The sequence below is a fragment of the Harpia harpyja genome, chromosome 14, assembly GCF_026419915.1.
Source record: "Harpia harpyja isolate bHarHar1 chromosome 14, bHarHar1 primary haplotype, whole genome shotgun sequence".
Lineage (NCBI taxonomy): Eukaryota > Metazoa > Chordata > Aves > Accipitriformes > Accipitridae > Harpia > Harpia harpyja.
The window spans coordinates 13,780,692-13,802,959 of NC_068953.1; the positions used below are offsets into that span (position 1 = coordinate 13,780,692).

The window sequence follows — 22,268 nt, forward strand, 5'->3', positions numbered from 1 at the left end:
CTGGGACATTTAACATCTGATCCAGTATGAGCCACGTTAAGTCCGCCCAACACATTACAGCCATACAGAACAGCAGCTATACTTTGTACCAGCACAAACACCATCTTCTCTGCTGCCTCCACAGCCTCGCCTTATCATATGGCAAGGAAAGCTTTAAAGGCACCCAGAGATATGGCACCTGGCTTGAGGTCACTTGCTTCCCCATAGCCACTCAGAATTGCACAGAGACAGGTGTCTGGGAAGCATCTGGCACGCCAAAGGTGAGTGCATCAATGGCACAGCACGTGCACACATGCCAAGCACGCAGCAAAAAAAGAGCACGAGCATGTCACCACGTGCCAACCTCCAGAATAAGAACCATCATCCACCAGACAGGAAACTCTGGATGCTCATCGTCCAGCTGCAGGGCTTGAGCCAGGCGACTATTTTAGCTCTCAAAAAACACTGTATGTGCTACAGACACATTTCAATTTAATGTAACCTCAGATACAAAAAACATGGGACATTTTTGACTCTGAGTAAGGAATGAGAAGTGCACAAAAACTACTTAACCCAACACTGTGGAGACAAAACAAGAGAAACAAAAATTCCAGCCTTGCTCTCTCCCACCACGGGTCCTGGCTGGCAGCACTGTGCGTTCCCCATGGGCGCACTGCTGCCAGCTCTGGACTTCACCATGAGTCTCACAAGACCCAGTGTCCCCTCACACCAGCAGCTACAACTTATACAATCTCCTAAATAAGACTTAATTTTTTTTAATTGGTTTTCTCTCTACAATAGCACACAAAAACTGAAAAACAACAAAAAAGCCACCATGGCAGGCTGGCAATACGTTCAGAGCGCAATAATCAAGCAAGAACTGTAACTGAAATTATCCACAGAAGTCTACTAATGTCAGTTGTAAGGCTCTGTAATCTTATTAATAATACTGATTAGTGAAAATGAGAAATGCATCAGCTAACCACCTGACTGGTAGGAAAACATGAAAATTTAAAAGAAAGGAAAAAATCCTTATGCCATTCTGCAACGGAAGTTCCTTTTACCCCTACAAAACCAACTCAGCTTTCTTGATGAGCTTGGAAGTTCACCGGCTTGCCTTAAAACTTCTTCCCATTCCTTTGGCCCAGCTCTGTGTCTGTCACCTCTGCTCTCCCCTTGAAGTATTTCTTTCTTAGCTCCAGGTTGAGGGACACGCGTGCATGCTACCGTGCTGCTCAGCTACACCATGGTTCTTAAAACAGGTTTAGAAGTCCAAACAGGTAACTCCGAATACATTTAGATTTTCAGAGACAGTGAATGCCATTTTTAGCTCCTCTTAGTTTTTTTTCTGTTCATCTCCTTACTTTCCTTTTCAGTCACGTTATTAAGCTACTACACCAGACATGATTCTTTTGGAGGTTATACAATTTTTTTCATTCTTTCAAAGACCCAGAACTAGGGGCAAACACAAAGTTTCTCTGCTAAAGAAATAAGCACCATGGAGTCTCTCAACAAAAATTTCTCAAGTCCACTGATTTTGAAAGTCCTTGGAAAAAAGCTCTACTTCTGTGCAGAGGGCAGGCGGGTCTTCAGTACGGAAGGAGCCTGAGAGTCTGCCCGGCTAATCCCCACGGTCTCACACTGGGTAACAGAAGACTGTTGCAAAAATATCAGCCAGTAGCCCCAACACAGATCCAGCTATCTTCTTCCTTTGCCCTCGTCCCCATTAACTCCTCCTCCCTCGGAGCTCCCAGAGAAAGGAACTCATGCACCAGTTCTGCATACAAAATGTGACTGTGCCACACAAAAACACCAAATGGTCCTCTTGGCTCTTGCAAGGCGTCAGAGCACACAAAACTAGAAGTTTTCCACCTTCCCAGCCATCTGTGCACAGCCTATGGCCAGAGCCAACACTGCTCGCTGTCTGCCTTAAGTCTCACCCCAGAGAAAACTGACCTGCAATGCCTTGGTTTAAGATGCCACAATTTCTCCACTACAGCAGGACTCAAGATTTTTTGCTGATAAGGTGGGAGCTGCTTAATGCCGCCCTTGTATCAGTGATGCAATGCTCATCTCTGTTCGTGGCTGATCAAATGCTTCACCAGCACAGCTTGGGTCTGCTTCTGGTGCTGCTGCCCTGGGAGGCACCCCAGGGGAAGGGGGAAGCTGGAGGTATCAGCCTGGTCCTGCTGCCCCCGTTTTCTGCCCCACGCAAGGCCATCAGCAAACTCCAAAGTCATCGCAAATAACTTGCCATCAGCGGGAACAGAGCATTCGTTTCCTGGAAAGGGTAGCAGAGGCTGGTTCCTTGCCTAGCTCAAAGCACGCCAGGGCAGGAATACCATCACGCCCTGAAACATCTCCAAGAAACAGGCATTGCAGAGGATGTAGCAGCACACACATTGAAGATGACAGATCAACAGCTACACAGTTGTCATGAAATCACCGCGGTCTGGCAACCGAAAGAACATCTGCAGCTAATGACTGAAATTCTCTTCCAGAAAGCAAAGAGTCCAAACTGTTTTTAAAAAGCAGCTTGATATGCTTACGTATGAGGTAGAAAGGGATAACTACTGGAGACAAAATATCAAACTTGTGGTAGGATTTCTTGGGCATCCAACTTGCTAGTATCTCTAAGGGGGGAGTGAAGGGCTTATTAGCTGGGCTCTGGCTGATCCTGGCAGAGTGAGTGCGAGTGCACACGTAGGGAAGGTGCCAGACAGAATTCTCTCATTGCGTTTCCATTCTGTGATTACTTTTATTTTATTTTTAAAGACATTTCCAAGGGTCTTTGTCTGTCTTTGACTCCTAACATGGACCAGAGCATATCAAACTCAGTCATCTAAAACAACTGCCATACTTGGGACTGAGGGAACTTTTCTTCTAGCACATACAGATTACCTTGGTCCTCTGAAGCACTGGGCAAAATCACTTCACAGCATCACTTGCAAGTTCTGTTCACAGTTACCTCTTCTGCAATATCCAAAGTACTGGGAATAGCCTCTTCCTCCAGCACATCACAGTGGCAGCTTTTGGACTTTAACTATGGGTAGAAATTTGGAAGAAACTATTGCTGTGAGACTGCCGCAAATGCAGAGAATGCTGTAACCCATGGTGAACAGGGACACTCAGCTTAGTCGTCCTGTGGACCTCTCTGGATGTAACACTGACTGAGCAGTTGCTTGTTCTCCTGGCACATGAGTCAATGCTCCTGCTGGGCAGTAAAGCAGCAGCAGTTCCTGCCAGCTTGGACGAAGATGACCCAACCTTCATCTTCACCAGCTCAGCTGCCATGAAGCAACCAATATTGGTTGCTAAACCCACATCTCTCGAATGCAATGCCCAAAGGGATAGCAAAATTTTGACCCCAGTGTTATTACATCGGCAGTTTAGTGCATTGCTCCACAGTGTGGACAATCAACCCCTTGAAGAACATCACCACAGAGGGTTCATTGTGCTTGGTTTGGGTCTCAAAGACTCAGGACATGCCAGCACAGCATTACTGTAAGGACATGAACGCTGGGCAGTCAAAGCTTCGCTGCCGAAGTCAGAGTACTAATCAGATTTGAGAGGGAAACCCAACACAAACCTTCCCAGAAAGCTTCTATTTACTGTATGGAAATAGCACCATGGACAGGCAGCTCCTGGACTCCATCCCAGGTGCTGTGAGAGCAGCACAGTGCCCTGGCACAAGGCAGGGTCCATCTCAGACCTTTGGCAGCTCAGCAATGAAGCAGGTTCCCTGCTGCCAGTTCAGTTACAGGCTCCCGTTCAAGTCAGTTGTGACTGCAACCTGTCTATATTAAAGCAAATGACCAGCCCCAGAAACATTGCATGTCTTCACTGAAATAAACCCTGCATTCACACATTCTTCATTTACAGTTTATTTTTGTAGGGCAGGAAAAAAGCCAGCCATACTGACAAATCAGACTTGGAATTTCCAGTTCAACTCACAGAAGATCCCAAATCATGTCCCTGATGGGGAAACCAACTGAGCCCTCCCACGTGAGTCCACAGACACACATGGGCCACAGTTCCCACCACTCCTGTCTCAACCTTTGTCACTTCCACGCTTGCCAAGAAGATCCTTCTCTCATTTGGTCAGCTGTGGTCCTCATCAGCAGGATCAGCAGGGATGAAGCCATGGGAACAGGCCAGAGAGCAAATTCTTGTTCTCAGCCCTGAGGATACCTAGCACTGATGCACAGTGGCAAAGCTTAACCTGTAGGAAGTGTATTTGGCCACGACTGGCATAACCAGCTCTGCAGATAAGCTCTAGGATGTTACTCCAACTCTTCTCAAAAAGAAATAAATTAATAGAAACATGTTTTAAAATAGATTTTGCATTTCCAGGAGAACTCTGGCAAGCTTGTTCAGATACTCAACAACGTGTGCCCCCAGTGCAGCAACAACTCAACTGCCAAGCTGCTGCCTAAAGCAGCACATCTCCAAACCTTTACATCCAACCCCTTCTTCTTCCAATGGAAGTCCGAGCTTGTTCACAACTCCTTTGCATAAACTTGCATGCATACTTGTACCATACAGTCACACTTCCTAGTTACAACAGTTGGGCTACATCAGATCAGAAAGGAGAGAGCTGACCTCTACTCTTCCACAAATCAGTAAGGAAACCAGCTTTAAAAGCAGACATCCAAACACCCCAATTTCCACATTCTGACTGTTCCCACTACCCCAAGGCAAAAAGTACCTTGAAGAAAGGATTGAACTCGCATGTCTATCCTTGGCTCTGAGCTGCCAGTCTTGGCCAGCCCTACACGAAGCAGTTCTGATCATCCTCCCCCTTCTTACCCTATGCCCATCCACATTTCTGAGTGGGACAGGAGGAAAGAAGAGGACATCAAAGGTAGGGCGAGGTTTCCAGTGTTTGGCATGAAACCAGGTCCTGAACTGACACTGTTCAGAAGGGGAACTGGTCTTTACAAGAAAACTCGGACATGGTCCCATCAATCCCCAGAAGGGATTTCCAAATGCAATGCTTTTATCTTAGTCCATAACCCCTCCCAGGTCAAAGCAACACAGCCATGTGTTTTTAAAGGAAACTGTTTTATCTCTGTCCATGAACCTCTTCAAAGTACAAACACTTTGCTCTCTGGTCCAAAAGCAAAGTGATGGCTAATTCAGTTCAGAGAACCACTTCCAGAGAATTAGGTCCAAAGCAAACCATAAACCCCTTTTGGTCCACAGAAAAAAATAAGCCTAGAAAAAAACTGATAGAAGGACTGACTCCCTTTCGGCTCAGCTCTGCCTGCTCCCAACAGCTGTCCTCCTTACACCACAGGGCATCTCCTGAAGCACCTCAGAAAGATCAGATAAATTATTCAAAACACAGACTAATTCCTGGCGCTTGGACTCTTTGTTTGCTCCAGGATCAGCTCGAGCCGTCTGCTTCCTGGAGGGCTTGCTCTGCCTCCAGTAAAGGGCAAATACAAAGGCTTCAATTTGCAGAAGAGGAAATCAATTTAGCAGCTAATAAATACGCAATTTGTGCAATATACATACCCTCCATGTCCCTTGATGCTTATACAAAAGTTAATGGGCTGTACCCGGCTAAGCACAAAGTTATTGCATGCGTTCACATGAATGGCAGTTTAGCTCGTTTGAGAGCAGAACCAGGAGGGAGACAGGTAGCAGATACTTGGCAACACCATGTTGTATTTCCTCACAAGCAGCAATAGCAGAGATCCCTCCACGGAGGCTACAGCCTGAGGAGTCAAGGTCACACATTTTGGAAGATGCTTTGCAGCATCACATGACAGTCCTGATGCAAATCCAGACCAACGATATCTCACACACCCTGTGCAGGGTCCGTACAGGCATGGAGCAGGCATCCAACCGGCAGTGCAGAGAGCTGCACAAGGACCTTTGCTTACCAATAGTTTGGTCTCCTCAAAAATTCACAGACTCGGAACACAGGAACTTAAATAAACCTATGACATCTGCTAAAAGCCATGCTTGCACCTTTCCACCTAACCATGGGGAGGCGCAAACACGCTGCAGCTGCACAAACCGCAGAACTTATCTTGAAGCAACAGCCACCTAAGTAGACCAAGAAATGCACATCATGAGTATCTTCAAGATCTAAAGCCTCCCCTCAAACAAAAGGAATCCCAAAAAGATTGCAGATGCCCATAGGAGACAGCTTAACCTCACTTAAAATAAAGCAGAGTGAAAAGTTTAAAACTGAAGTCAGCAATGCAGCCTATCCAGAAGTCTCCTGAATGCAGGCCGACACAAAGCTTTGTTGCCACGGCTGAGGCACACTCAGACTCTGAGGCAGTGCAAGTTTTCAATTCTCCCTTCCCCCTTTATTGTCATTTCCAAATGTATTCAGCTGCCAAAGTTTATCGGTCTTCTTTTACATCTTGGTTTAAAATTAATCCCTCCCATCCTCTGGGTGCTTCGAGTTTACCATATTAAATCACATGAATTAGTTCAAGTCTGTCCCACTGCAAATCTCCCTGCAGTCTATCCTTCCCTTCAACTGCAAGAAGTGCCTCAAAAAAAACACCAATCCAGTCAGGCACAGTTACTAAGAGGTGAAAACACTGGGATTAAAGGCAGGCAGGAAGCTAATTAGCTCCAACGTGGTACTCTTCTAACTCATAAGGTTATTGTACACCAGAGCGCCGATTTCGTACACTTGCGGCTTGCCAGCACAACGCAACTGTGGAAATCTGCTTGATCCCTGACAAGCAAACATGCACACACACACAAAAAAAAAAAACCCCAACCCAACACAGAAAAATAAGAGCCAGTTGAACTAATTGAGCCTACCACCCACACCAACGATGCACCCAGGAAAGACAGCGGCTGGGGAGACCACACAAATTATTTTGGCAGAGGTGCAGCCTGGCAGCAGAGAGGCTCCTCAGTGAGTCAGAAGCATGAGGCTGTCCCACAGACAGCACAGCACACACCTCTGCCCTGCCAGCAACGCGAGCTATGAGGGCTGCCTGGCCTTAAGACACTGACATAGTGTCAGCACCCAAGAGGAGCTTGCAAGGGGACCTGCTTCGTAATGCAAGCAACTGACTTAGGCTTAGGTTAGTTTAGTGGGCATGGGATTTAGGATAAGCCTATGCCCAGTGTGCTGTACAGGCACGGTTTGACAAGTGATGGACCCAAGCCACCATGCTCCCTGCCTGCCTCTGGGAAGGTGGGTGTCCTACCTCCTGCCACCCCCAGCAGCATCATCCTACCCCCTCACCGGCACTGCAGCTCGGGGAGCTCTGCCCCCTCCAAGGGGAAGGCTAGCTCCTGAGCTGGGACCGGTCACAGGGTGAAGGGACCAACACGGCCTCAACAAGGGAGATGCCTACAAGGTGAACAGATAGAGGGGCTGTATATGTTAAAGGTATATATGTGTTAAAGGTATATCCATACTAGCACTTGCAGTCAATACAAAGCTCGTAACACAGGAATACCCCTTCAAGAGGCTGCCACACGTGGTGCCACCTGCAGTGGCAGTTTTCCAGGCATCTTACATACAGTTATAAAAGTCCACCTAGCAAATCTCAACAAGAGATTTGTAACAGGGATAACTTGTCCAACAACTCAGCAATGGTACAAGGAGGTAGGGTGGGGATAGAAAACAGGGTGCAGAGTCACAGCAAAAATAACTTTGTCTTGTTCAGACAACCAGAAGAACCCTGAGTAAAAACTGAAGAGGGCTTCAAGGCTGCACAAATCCTTCCTGCAATCCCACCCCAGGAGAACAAGATGAAAGACACCCTCCCTGCAATTTCATGCTTTATGGACAATGACTTAACTCCTAGGCACCTTCAGAATAACTTAGAACCCTTTCTCATTGATTTTGATAATCAAATATTTTGATATTTTAACAGTCACCCTAAACATCCAAGTCAGTTGCCTACTGAGAGGGGTGAGCCTCACAGCTTTTGTTTCAGATACCCTCCAAACAGAACTCCTATCATCACCAAAGAGTGGCACGTGCATATGGAGGGGTAACTAACATGCATTAGCTATTCCACTGTCAAAGTCTAGCAGAGACGCAGTATTCAAGTTATGTGCGAGTTGAACCAAAGAAACACAGGTGAAGCATCTCTCACTAGGGATTCACCATGAGTTAACTACCACACATTAATTAATCCAGCCATAGCAACACACCTTTTTAAGAGGAAGAAATTTTTCAGTGCTCAACAGGCACTGCACTATCATTTACCCACTGCTCACACATTTCTTCTGCAATCAAACAATCCTGCAACATAAAAAGAAATCTGAGGATCTAGAAGACAAACAAAAGCCCTTCGCAGGGAATGCCAGCAGACTTGAATAACACAGTGCAGGATTCACATTACTGAAGACACTGGCCAAGCAAGCAGCACAGTGACTGCACAGGGAGATTGCTGGAGGAAGGCTCCTCCGCCAGCAACCAATAACCAGAAACCAACCAAACTGATATTAAAAAACCCACCAGCTTAAAAATGCAGTAACTACTGGACCAATTGACTTAAAGACACAGAATCTCCTGAACTGGTGTCTTTACAGGGACTGTGTTTCTCACTGTGGAAGAGATATTACAGCCCAACCATAAATGACCAGGATCAGCACAGGAATCTCCTAAACATTTGTTCATCCCTCCAAAGCAGGAGGCCAGACTGTACAATAATAATAATAATGATAATCCATCCTGACCAGAATATCCATGGAAGAGCCCACGCCCCAAGGTGACAACCCCTGAACCATGATGAAAAGGTTCAACTGCCAAAATCAGGCATGTTTTCTCCACCCTGCTGCTGCAACGCAGCAATTCCCACCTCCCCGAGCTGGATGCTGTTCCCTCAGCACGCAGCAGAAGGGCAACAAAAACATACACATCTAAGCAGGCATTGATAGCTTTGGTGAATACAATGCAGTCCATTTTAAATAAGGTACATGAGATCTGGGAACATAACCAGCACCTTTTGAAAGCTGGTCCAGATCAGTGCACTCCAGCCTTTGAGAAGATGCCAGAAGCATCACATTCATTCAGAGATTTTTGTACCTTCTTTATAAACATCATTTCAGTGAAACTTGGATGGACATCTGCTGCTGGTTCCTGCGCTGCAGGGCAGAGCGCTACACAAACACCCTGTGCAGCTTCTTTCGCTCAGGCAGTTTGTCTTTCTAGCCTCCACTGGCGACATACAGCAGCTATTCCTCCCATTGGAAAGTAGGGCCCCCATTTTTTCTTTCAACTCACATAAAATCTCATCAAACCTAAATCCAAGAGAAGACATCTGACTTCAAAGCAGCAATCACATCCCAGCTGTATGATCCTAACAAGGTGTTCATGTTTGTTTGATAAATGCAGAGCTTGATGTGGTTGCACAAGACTCCTGTAAGTAATGCTTCACTACATACACACCGGGACTGTGAATAAATTTAATCTGGGGGACTCCTCAACAAAATCAAGTTTGGAAAGCACACTTTTTTTTTTTTTTTGCTTCCTCACAAAACTCATCTTTCTCTTGCTGGATGGCCCTTGTTTTGACAGGCAACAGTGTGATTTCCACTCCTGCTGGCTCCATTAAAATCAACATAACTGAAAAAGCCTCCCAGCGCCTGATAAGACTAACTAGTATTTTGGGGCTGTCCCTTTACCAGGAAAAGACATATTAAGAATGTCAGTTGATTACAAGTAAACCAAAATGGAAAGCTGAAATGCAAAAACACATGTTTACATATAAATACAGTCCTACACGCGCAGGTGTACACTAAGACTCAAACACAAAGCAGATATGGTCAGCCATATCCTGGCAGAGATACCGTACAGGAATAAACTGGTAGGCACAAATGAACTGAAATACATGGGTTTGCTCACCACACAACTATCTTTACCTTCCATAATAAATGCAAATGCATCCAAGTAGACATACACCCATCAATCTGACAAATCTGCCAGTGTCAGCTTGCACCAGCGGTGTACATTAACACACACCGGTTTTATAATTCCAATGTGAGCAAGAGTAAGTACAATCACCTTCTGATTTTATTCAATCAGTTCCCACCTGCTAAAGATACAACTCACTTTGCCTACATTAGAATAAGAACAGGTAATTAATACACAGTGACAGATAACGCTTATTTTACTACCTACTGAGGACAAGGATTCATTCTCCCAGTCTCCTCTCTTTTCTTATCTTGTTCTTTTCTGTCTTCCCTGTTTTCTAATCCACATCACACATTTCATTTTACCTGGCCATTCATACACTGCTTCATACCTCATCAGCTGCTCACTTGCTGCTCCCTTTGCTTCACCCTTCCCTCCACCTCCCGTCTTCTTCTTCCCCAAATTCCCCTCTTTGAGGTTCCCTAAGCAGATTGCCGTGTTTATTGGGGCTCCTCTTACCTCTCTAAGCAGAGGGGGATAATGGAGGGAGAAAGTAAGTCCACCTGCCAGCCTTTTGACAGTGCCCACATTGTGCCCCAGCAGATCCAACATCTCAACATCGAGGCATCAGCACCTCGTTCCTCTCCTCCTGCCAGGCCTGGGTCCAGGAGCACTTTCAGCAGTGGGGAGAAGAGCTGCTCCAGTCACTCCTTGCACTCAAAGGCAGCAACACAAAGAGGAGGAAGATACAGAAGTCATGGCATCTCTTACTGAATTCCCGTACCGAGGATCGTACCAGTCACAGTGATGCCCTCAAATGGTTTCAAGTAATATTCTGCTTTTGACAGCTGTTGTGGTTTAACCCCAGCCAGCAATTAAGCACTACGCAGCCACTCGCTCAGTAACTTGAAGGCTCTAGTAGACCCCAGTGCACAGTGTACCCTAATGCCATCAAGTTATAAACAGGCAGAACCCATCTGTATGGGCACTGCAGCCACTCCAGCCCCTGTGACAAGCACTGCCGCTGAACCAGAGAACCAACCCATGCCAGTATCAGTTGCCCCCACACAGAAGAAATATACAAAAAAATCAGTTCGCTTAGTGAGGGATGAAGATGAACCAGGGTCATCACAAGAACAGGAAGAAGAAGCAGAACCAGAGGTAATCACCCAATCCCTATCCCTGAATGAGCTGCAGGACATGTGAAAAGATTTCAGCCGTCATCCAGGTGAGCACATTATCACCTGGCTGCTCCAATGCTGGGACAATGGGGCAAGCTGTCTGAAGTAACTATGATTACCCCAAAGACACAGCATAGATTACACACTGTCACCAAATTCATCTGACCACAGTGACTGACAAAGTCCTTCACAGTGTTCACCAATTAAGTCATCTGCCAAACATGAACAATTCTTGACCTCTCAAAAAGCCTCTCAGAAGCTCTTTTCCGCCAGGCAGAGAAAGGTACAGGGCAGAGCTTCCTCGTACATAGGCAGAAACCCATCTCCCAACTCCAATATGTCACTGATGTCCTGAATGGCATCCAAGGGCGAGACTGGGACTCTAGACAGTCTCTTGATGAACTCAGATACCCCTTGGCAACCTCCCTGCCCAGGTTCCTTGCCTCATATCCACAGACGATTCTCTAACCAGCTATGGACTTTCTCTGATTTTTGCTAAAAACAGAGGTTATGGCTGGAGTGGGGTAGAGAGGGCAAAGGCCTCAATGGGGGAGCAGGCAGGACCATGCATGTGAAGGTAACCAAGAATCCCAAATTCCAGCTGAATGGGTCAGGAATTCCCACCCAACACATCTGAACCATCACGTACACTCTGAAAAGACATATACAGTATGTATGCTTTGCTTTGAAAGACACCAGAGCATACCAAGCAGCAAGTACTTCAAGAAGTCCCAGTTGCCTCCAGTCTTCCTGAATGCTGAACACAGGAGCTGAATCTGTACCAGCCAGTTTTAAGCAGTTTCAGCTCCTGCTTGGCACTGGAGGTAGGATGAGTGACTCCACAGGTTGCAACTAGAATCAAAATTCTTCCTGTGCCTTAGAATTAATTACATTTCTAGATTTCACACCACCATTCTTCAACTGACAATTTTCTACATAATGTCAGCAGTAAAGACTATAACTAATTTTGGCCATGAGAGAAATGCAAAATTGCTCCAATTACAGTTTGAGCGTTGTTTTTTCTTAAATCACTGTCAAAGTGGGATATCCTACTTCCCACAGAATCTCTGTTTTCTCTGCAAAACATCCAGGACACTAAATATGCAGGACTGCTTCTGGACTTTTAACTTTACACATAACTGAGGACAACAATTCTTCACACCAGCAGTCACCAGCATCCAGACAGACTTCAGTTTGCACACAACTAACAAAAATTTCAAAAATTATGAAATAGGATATATTTTCAGTACTTAGAATTCCAGTTCTCCTTTGTCTCTGAGCCGTCAACCGTGCCTTGAACATGGCACCATGAACTGCACTGGCCAGGGGGACCCTTTGGGAAAAAATGAAGCTCCCAAGTTCATGTCCATGAACAGCTAATGCATTTAGCCAGGAGAAGACATGAGCATGAAGCTGGGGCATGCAGAACACTAAGCGTGAGGAGACCTGAAGCAACCCCTTGCTTGATCGCAAGGCTTGAGGGCCATGGCTGCACAGTAAGCCCAGCGTGAGGACAGCTAGGTGTCCCTTTGTCTCAGTATTGTCACCTGGAGGGGCTTTAGCCTGTGTGCAACAAAAACGCTGTAGGATATCAAATTAAAAACAAAACAGAGTGGCCTGTAGAGACCTTCTGGATCTGCTGCCCTAGCTCCAGACAGCAACGTGATGGGCCTCAATTTCCATGAAGACTTCTCCCCTGTACCATCACCCCCACCTTCTCCCTACCCCCAGTGCCTGCCAAACTCCCTGACAGCAGATACCCCTTACAAAACTGTCAGCCCTCATACCGAAACAGAAAACCCCTGCAAGAGGCTGTCACCTCAGGCCAGCTTGCCCAAGCACGTGTCCTCTGGGCATGGTCTCCAAAAGCAATGGATCACTGTCCGGAGGAGCACTGCCATGGCCAGAGTTGTCCCACCCTCTCCCACTCCCACCACCTCCTTCGCAGCAGCAGTTGCACAAGCTGGGTCAGAGAGTATTTCTGGCTGAAAATTAACTGAGCAAAACTTTTTTTTTTTTTAAATATAATTACTTGTTTCCAGCTTAATAACTTCCCTGCTCCACCTCACCATACCGTTTAAGCCAATTAAATCAACACTGACGCAGTCCTACCTACTTTTCTCCCCACCCAGCAATACATTCCCACACCTCCCTTCCACCAGTGCTTGCCCAACCCCACCACGAGCAAACGCCGGGCACCTGAACTATGGAAAATTGGCCAATTTTTGGTGGGTTTGCTTTGCTACAGCTCAGCTTACCTTGGCATCAGCAGGGAGCCAGCGAGAGCGGAACATGTGCCGGGGGCATGGCTACTGTGCACCTCTGAGAGCAGCCAGACCTGCCCTGGCAGACTGCAGACCACCTGCAGACATGTCCAGATCCTTCCCATCCCACCCGCAGACTCCCTCGGCTTTGCACAGGCGGTCACATGGCAGCAGAGGGATCCCAGCCTGGGATGGAGTTTCTTGCTGGTTCCAGGAACCTGCCTTCACCATCGCTGCCACAGCAACCTGCTCCTCCAGAGCCCACCCAGGATCCTACACTCAGCTCCTCCCAGGGCACAACACTCATCTGTTACCTTAAAATAAACCACCCTAACACCAGCTTTCACCACAAGCACTTGCATATCATCAAACTGGCCTTGTTGTCCTGAATTCGTATTTAAATAGCCACTTTAAAACAACTACAACAGAAACAACTGCCCTTCCTCCATCTGGAGAAAGGATGCAGATGCTACATCATCACAAGCTTACAGGGCATCACAGGTTCTGGAGTCAGGGTGCAAAACCAACTCTTAGCCCTGAAGATACACAGGATTCAGGGGAATGATGCATAAATATGAAAAACAGGGGTCAGGTGGAAATACAAGGGGCAACACAGAGAGTTGTAACTGCAGTGCAACAAGGCTATTTCTTCTTTTATCACAACTGCTTTGGTGTATCACAGACAAGGTTTTAATCCATGCATTTAATTTACAAGTTTTGGGATTCTGGTTTTTGAAAGGCGTTGTAAACATGGATAATACCACCCTCCCACGGCCCAACAGGTACACACCCCTTCATCTAGCAAGCACAAGAGCTTCACACAGCAGAAGCTGCCAAGAGCAAAAATTCACCTTTTTATTCCAAATATACCAAACTCTTTAGTTTGTGTCATCAGTTCTCTGCCCAAACTGGTCCCCACCAGTCTCAGTGCAGTCTGTCCTAGCAGGACCGAACACAGACTATAGCAAACAACCATGACAAACATTATTTGCTGAGAGCGCTTGCACCTCTCACGGAGAGCGTGACCTTTCCTTCTTCTATTAAAAAAATAAAGAGTTCCCAAAACAGGGCAAACAGCTTCTTTAGTATTACCACCTCTGTATTAAATTAATAAAAAAATAAACCAGTACTGCGTCACCTCAGCCTAATGAAGCCTAAAACGCTGCTCAAGCAGCGAGTATTTTTCAGTGGTCTAACTTCAAAGGAAAAACTCGAAACGCATTTGCTGCGGCTCTTCTGAAAAATAAATATCCACTGTTTTTGCAAGACTCAACCACCAACAAGTGCAGGCGGGAACCCTGGCAACATGACCCTGCTGTAACACTGTAAAATTCCACCCGGATGAAACAAAACTGAACCAGAAGTTCACCGCTGAACTGTTCTTACTTCAACGTCTGCCCTGAGAACAGCACGTCAACGCACGCAGATGGACGAGGACGACGGGGCACCGAGGCAGGATGCCGAGCAGAGCCGGGGCTGCACCGGCTCCGGGCCCGGCCGTCCAGCCGCAGGCCGCCGCGCTCAGAAGCGCTGGCCCGGCCGCCTGCCCGCTCCGCCCCCGCCCGGGGCCGCGTCCCGGGCAGCACCGCGAGGCTCCCAACGAGGGGACAGGCCGCCCCCGACGCCCTTTCCCTCCGGCTGGGTCCCCCCCGCAGCCGCCTCCGGGCTGCTGCTGCTGCCCGCGGGCCTGCGCGGGTTACCCCGGAGAGGCCGCAAAATCGTCCCCGGCCAGGAGAAGCCGAAGCCGCGTCCCGCCGGCCTTTGTCCCGGTCCGCGGCTCCCTCCTGTCGCCCGGGGCGGCGCGGCCCCCGCCGCGGGCAGAGCTCCGGGGCGGGCTCCGCTCCCCTCGGCATGCCCCGGCGCGGCGCCGCGGCGGCGGGCAGGTCCGCCCTTCCTCCCGGGGAGCCCGCCGGGCGCGGCGGGAGGCGGCAGCCGCGGGGAGCAGCGGGGCCTGCCGGGGCCGGGCTCAGGCCCCCGCCGGCCCCCCCGGCGAACCGGGGCCGCGCCGAGGGGCCGCGTCGCGTGTTTCCCGCGGGCAGCGCCCCGGCCCCGGCGGGTCCCCAGAGCCGCGGCCCGCCCGCGCCCGGGGCCCAGCGCGGGCGCCACCGGGCAGCCGGCGCCGCCAGCCACCGCCCTCCCCCCCCCCCCCGCTCGGGGGTCCGCCCTCGGGAGCGCCCGCCCGGTGGCGGCGCCGCCGCCGCGCTCGGCCCGGGCAGGGCGAGACCCGCGGCGGGCACCGCGCTCCCGGGCCCGGCCCGGCCCGCCGAGGCCTAGCGCGGGGCGCGCCGGCGGCCCGGAAGCGGCGGAGGCCCGGCCGCGGCCTAGCGCGGGGCTGCTTACCCTGCATGCTGCTGGCGGCGGCGTGCGCCTGCGGGCCGCCCGGGCCCGGCCCGCTCCCGCCGCCGGCGCCGGAGCCGCTGCTGGGGCTGGGAGTCGCCATTGTGTGCGCGGAGAGGGAGCAGCGCGGCGGCTGCAATGCAGCAGGGACCCTCCCAGGCAGGACACCTAGAGCCCCGCCGCCGTATAGCAGCCGCCGCCGCCGCAGCCGCCCCGTCCGCCCCCGGGCTGGGGCCGCCGCTTAACCCCTCCCAGGCGGGGCGCCCGCAGCCCCGGCGCCCTGCGGCAGCCGCTGCGGCGGGGCGGGCGCGGGCGCTGCCTCCCGCGGGGAGGGGGGGAGCCCCCGGGGCCGCTGCTCGCCCGGGCCCACCGCCGGCCCCCGCTGCGCTCCCTGCCCCGGGAGCCGCGCGTCCCCGGCGCCTCCGTCGCCAGCCCGCCGCCGGCAGCCCCGCTCCGCTCCCGCTGCCTCAGGCGGGAGGGGCATCGCCCGCCGCCTTCGCCCTCAGCCCCTCTGGGGCCACGGCTTCCCCCCGGGAGGCCTGCACCGTGCTGGGGCCCCCGTGCCATGGCATGTCCCACGCGTTTTGCCCCGGCAGCCCCCTCGACGGGGGGTGCCCGACCATCTGCTCTCCTCCGGCTCCCCTCCTTGTGCCCGGGGAGGCCTCTTGAGGGCCGGCAGTTGGTCGGATTTCTTGTCTTCACCCATGACTTTTCCTCCCACACAAGCAGCTACTTGCAAACTCCTCATGTCTTCTCTGAGACCTCTTCCCTGGCCACCACAGGGCATAACTTCCTCTGCTGTTTTCCGTGATACCCAGGGCATCATCCCCTTTCTGCCACCATCAGTCTCCTCCACATTTTCTTTCCTCCCTTAGCCACTGCTGTTTATTCCAGCACATTGTTTCTGATCCTACCTCTAACTCCAGCAAGCTTACAGCCTCAGTTGTAGGGACACCACATGCCAGGAATTGGAGCAGTGAAATGGGTCCCCCAGAGGCACAGGCTCTCTCTCCAGCCCACCGCATGACTTGGGCAAGTCCCTTCACCTACAAGGGTCCTTGTTTCCTCATCTGTATAACAGAAATAATATTGACCTCCTTTATGAATCGAGATCCACTGATGAAAGAGCTGGACACCCAAGTGCTAGACAGCAGCATGCAGACTCTTTCCCTGCTCCTCCATTGCCCAGGCTTCTCCGTGCTTCTCATGAAGGTGGTGACAGAGCAAACACCTCAAGTCCTCAACATCCACTGGATGTGCCTCCAGAAGCTGCCAACCATTACCCTTTGTGCAAGTGCAAATGCAATGAGGGAAAGAGGTTGGGGCAGGAGCTGCCTCCCCTTCTAGCCTTCATTTTTTCCTCTTTCTCCCCCAGCTCAGCTCGTGCTTATTTATCTTGCCTCATGTTAAGGCCAAGATTTTACTTTCCTCTTGTGCTTTGAGCTTGGGAAAGCATCTTCTCCCATCCTAGAGTCTTCTGGTCTCCCTGCTCAGCTGCACACGGGGTCAGGGAGATGGGCTAAGACCCAAGTACTCCTCCCTGGGGCACAGAAGGAACCCAGCCTTCTGCCCAAACCCCGCTCTCCAGTGAATATCTCCTGCTCTGCAGAGACCCCTTTGTCAGGAGGTGGGAGAAGGGGGCAGAGCTGGTCCTCACCATCTCCCTCTTTCCGCTCTATCCTCCCAACTCCTGCTAGTCCAGCAAAGTCATCTTCCTCCCTGTCAGGGATGCAGCTTTCCGTTGCCTTGGGGAACACCATCACCTCCTCACACACTCAGGCCAAAATCTCAGTAACCTGTTTGCTGGGTTTAAACTTAGGCTGCTACCCTACTCTGTCCCACCCTGGCCTCTGCTCTCTCTGGGGACATTGCCAACTCTTTCAAAGCTGCATACAGTCTGTCCCCTCCACCGCTTTGGCTGGAGACGTGCAGGAAGCCCTTGTACCCAGAGCTTCTTTCCACAGGAACAGCCCTTCCTGACTGTGGTTTCTGTGGGCACAATGGGTGGTAACCATCAGCGCCAGTGCCTGGCAGAGCCTGTAACAAAGACCGTAAGCCCCACATGCACACGTGTGCAGGTGAAGGTGTGCCCTTATCCTCTCCTCCCATATTCCCATATGGGACACCTCAATACCTAGCACAAAGTGGGATCCCAACCCTATATCTTCACCTACCTAATGCCAGAGAGCACCAAGGGCAGCTGCTCTGCAAGGAAGGAGTCATGGGAGTGGAGCATAACACGGTGGATGGGCAGCGGCCTCACCAGCAAGAGCCCAGACCTGAGCAAGGCAAGCAGGGCAGGTCCTGTAGCAGTAACCAGGTTTAGCCTGACTCCAGACAAGTCTACAGCAATGAGGCAGGTCTGAGGTTAAGTCTCCAGGTCAGGGTCCGGCTCATGGCCCCAGGACAGGGCAACACAGCTGTAACATAGCTTAGGTGGTAACCAGAGCAAAAGCTTTGGCTAAAAACAGCTCCCAAGACGAAAGAGTGAAGAGTGGTTTCTCCACCCCTCCCCCCCCAGGCTTCTTCCAGCTTTTTTTCAAAGTGCTCCAAAGCCACCTCATGCTTATTTAACTGCTTGCTCTCACCAACAAACTGGCCTTAAATACTGAGGGTTAAACTTCTTGGGAGAGGGGTGCAGTCCAGTTCCTGACACAAAAGACATTCCTCAGCCCCCCAAGTTCCTCAACTTTCTTTTCTCTTCCCTCTCTTGCTTAAGCCTTCTCTCCTGCCTTAACCAAGAGTGCAGGTCCAGAGTTGGCATTTTGCAAGCTGTGATACAGAAAACCAGTGCCTACTGGCAGAAGCTGACAGCTGGTTTCCCCCTCTTCTTTGTGCCACCTGCATGTGATTTGCTTACAATTAGGTAAAATCATACTGTTTATCCTTTCCCCTGCCCCACGCTGCAAATCTGGGAGGATCAACAATACCTGTCCTGAGAGATGTTTGTGAAACCTGTTCTTGAAGACCTCCAGTGATGGAGACTGCACCATCCCCCAGCAATCTGTTCTAGCACACTTCTGACATTACCTGAAAGCCTAACTTAAGCTTTTTTTGTCTGAGCTGAAATCCTTTATATCCTGTCCTGTTTGTTATGGCCGTGGCCTTCTTTGAAATGACCTCTTGGGCACTTGATGACTGTAATATTTCCCTTCCCCTCCTCGCTCCTTTCCCCTTCCCTTCTACAGACTACATCAACTTGATTCTTTCAGCCTTTCTTCATGTTTTCTGTGCTTCCCAGCATCCTCACTGACCTCCTTTGACTTTTTTTCTGTTGATCTGCATTTTTTGAAGCACAGTGTCCCAGGCTAGGCATATTACTCCAGCTTATCTTAGAGGCTATGCTCCTGGCTCATATGCTCCAGGGTTGTGTTTGCCTTTTCTGTTGCTGGTGTTCAGTTTGCTCTCCATTATACCTTGTACTCTTTTTTGAAAAACTGCATCCGCTCAGTTCCCTCACTTGTATTTGTATTGCTCACTGTTCATAAAGGTAATGCTCAAAGTTGTACCTGTTGAATTTTGCCCTATAGGTTTCAGCCCATTTCTCCCGTTTGTCAGCCTCGTGCTGAATTCTGTTGTCTTTGCTGTCCTTCACAGCCTGGAGTAATTGCAGGTTTAATAAGGCACTCATGGGTGCTAATCATCCAGGCTGTTAACTGAAGAAATTAAAACAATCTGGTGTCAGAATGGACCCCTGCAAAAATCCCTTCAATATGTCCTTCCATTTTGACAACCACTGATAATTAGCACTTGAGGTACAATTATCTCACCAGTTTTGCACTCACCATGTGGTCATCTTTAACAGCCAGTGTTAAAAACCTTCCTAAAGTCAACATACATGACATCTGCTATTTTTCACTTTACACCTAAAAAATTGTGCTATACCAGGACATCAGACTGGTTTGTCAGCATTTGTTCCTGATGAGTTCACGGTGGCTGTTGTCTATCCCCTTGGTGTACTCTAGGTGCATACAAGTGCCTTGTTTAACAAGTTGTTCCAGAACTTTTCTGGGAATTGAGAAGGACTTTAAATTAGGATTAAAGAAAGCAGCTGACAAAGCATAAACAAGATCAGTTTGGGTGAGCTCTATAAAACTAATGAGGTAGGAAGAAGGTTGTTAATATAGGATTATAATAAGGCCAAGAAGGAGGGCAATCTATTGAACACTTTAGACATGTATCCCCTGAAGTTAGTAAACATTGGGCTCCTCCCCGTCTCGGTAAGGTGGGCTCCATCCTTCCCTGTTCATGGCACCTGACTTACAAGTTAAAGCAATTAAAACCAAAGCCCTTTTGGCAATATCACCTGTGTAACCATGCATTTACCTGCAGGTGTCCCTATTTGAATTGCAGTCAGGGTCCTGGGGCCAGGAACACACCATAGGCCCCAAGCCCTTCACCTGTCCACCTGGAGCCTCTTAACCAGTTTTGATCTGATCAAAACCAATCTGTGGTCACTCATGGCAGCAGCATCGGTGTCCACGAGGTTGAGCACTATTATGGAGTGGGTCACTAGGATGGGTGACTATGGCAATGTTTCAGTAACATCTCTGGTACAGGCTCTTGGGAACCAGCCTGGTTCTCCCAATATCACAGCTTGGCTGCTGGGTCCATACCTGCAGCACTCTCATTTGAAAGCCTCTGTCCTTTATGGGTGGCATTTTCTCACTGAAGTTAAGCTCGGGCTTCTATGGGCTAAGTAGCAGGCTCCAGAGAGGCATAAGGAGGGAAAATGTTTTATCTAATATTGAGGAACTGATTTTCAAGTAGCTCAAATTATACTCAAGGGTACTAAATGTTCTTGGCCTCCCTCTTATGGGAGAAAGCAGTATTGCTGGAGACTCTCTGCAGACAAAGTGTCCTCTGTCCGCAGAGAGGGGGTGTGTATAGGAAGTGCTCGTGATAGTTGGTAAAGCTTTAAAGTGAACAGCCTCGACCTCTTCGTTGCAGTAAGCACACCAAACACTAAAAATCCTTTATATTTCTGAAACAAACTACAGCCCGATTGCCTTTGAATTAGAGCAGCAAAGAACGAGACAGATTCCGATACCACAGTTGGTAAACTGCTCCCCTCCTTCCCACCCTATCCTCACAAGAGACAGACAGGCCTTTTGCCTGCTCTTGCTCTTGCGTCACTGAGCTTTGCTCGCTTACAGGGTTGCCAAACCCTCTGTGCCGTCCCTCTCAAGTGCCCAGGAGGAGCTGCTTTCTGCCAGCCCAGCAGCCCCTTCCCCTCACAAGTCTTGTTCCCCCCCCAACAGGGCCCTGGATGTGCCTGTCTGTTTCTCTCCCTCTCTACCAGTCTCCACCAGTTTCCCACAGCTGCTCTCCAGAAGCTGCAGTCTCCCCTCCAGACCTGCAGCCCAGCCCAGCACGTGATGTGGCAAACAGCAGCCCAGCCGTGGCACAGAAACCAGGTGGACTGTGCAGGTTTGTGCAATAACCTGTGACCAGACAAATGAGAGTCATAAAGTTCAACACAGCTGAATTTTCTTTTTGCAAGATCAGCTAATACAGTTGGAAAAAATGGACAGTAATTCATAATTTTGTTTCCCACATGAAGAAGAGCTGGTGTGCCTGAAAAGCTTCTCTGCTTTTATTTTTCTATCATATAAATTACTCTAATGAAAGACACAGTCTCTTACATTCTTCTCGCTAGTCTTAACACCACTGTTACTTTTTAATCTTTGACATTTCCATTTTCTAGCCAGAGATACCTCCCCTCCCTTAGAAAATACATTCAAAAGCCTATCGCTGACCTGGAAACAAAGCATGAAAGTGATTCATTACTAGAGCACTGCTCCTACCAAGGTGAGGGGAAGGGACTAAAGATCTGGGGACAGAGGTTACACCATGAAGACAAACATCACTGAGTGCTCTCCAGTGAAGTCCTGCCTCCTTAAAAAACCCAACCAGGAGTATGGTGTAGTTCATGGTGCCTTAGCAAGGGAGTGCAGCTCCATGGGGACCTACTGAGAAATTGCAGGGACATTTGGACTGTTGCTCTTGCTCATCCATGCATCAGGCTGGGTTTGGGAAGAGGAGAACAAAATGTGGAGTGTCGTTCCCCAGCTTTCTTTTATGCATTTGTAGTCCCTTCCTAGAGTGCTTGTAAATAGGAAAGTTGTACTCTTAAGGGCACCTGTAGACAGTGGTTTAAATTTCCTGGGCTTTGGGATGGGAATGTGACTCAATTTAAATGTCGGGAGAGATTTAGTTATAGTGAACATGGCCTGCTGTTCTGCCTGCAGCTGCCAGCAGTTGTTTAATGTACAGAATAACACAATTATTATGAACCATACAGCCTACTCAGTGGAGCTGTAACAATGGCAGCCATTTACAAAGATGGCTCTTACTTCTCTGTGACTTTCTCTGCAGTAATTTCATCTCTCATAACCTGCTCAAGGAAAGACTCAGTTAAAAATAACAGAAGATGAGCATTAATCCTCTCCACAAATGTGGACACATTCACATGTCCTCAACATAATGGTTCAGCAAGACCTAATTTTGTTGGGGGCTGAGAGGGCTGTATTACGCTGTTGCTGAAATCAGTGGGAGAAATTGTCTGACAGAGACTCAGGTTTGGTAGATGGATATGGTAGATATAACATTTCTAAAGGGCCCACTTTCAATTCATCACTAATCATCACTTTT

The 22,268-nt window shown here is 49.3% G+C and overlaps 1 protein-coding gene across 4 annotated transcripts in view; it reads right to left on the bottom strand.

The window, feature by feature from the left end:
* Positions 1-15,906, bottom strand: part of MAP2K4 (mitogen-activated protein kinase kinase 4) — a 105,647-nt gene extending 89,741 nt beyond the window's left edge. For 2 of the 4 annotated variants that reach the window (XM_052809067.1, XM_052809066.1), the window contains exon 1: positions 15,618-15,906. In XM_052809067.1, the coding sequence (XP_052665027.1) occupies positions 15,618-15,717 (100 nt within the window). In that variant the 5' untranslated portion in view covers positions 15,718-15,906. Of the gene's footprint in view, positions 1-13,271; positions 14,170-15,617 lie in introns of those variants that run through there. The other 2 variants (XM_052809068.1, XM_052809069.1) reach the window with 2 other exon arrangements.
* Positions 15,907-22,268: the final 6,362 nt, after the last annotated feature.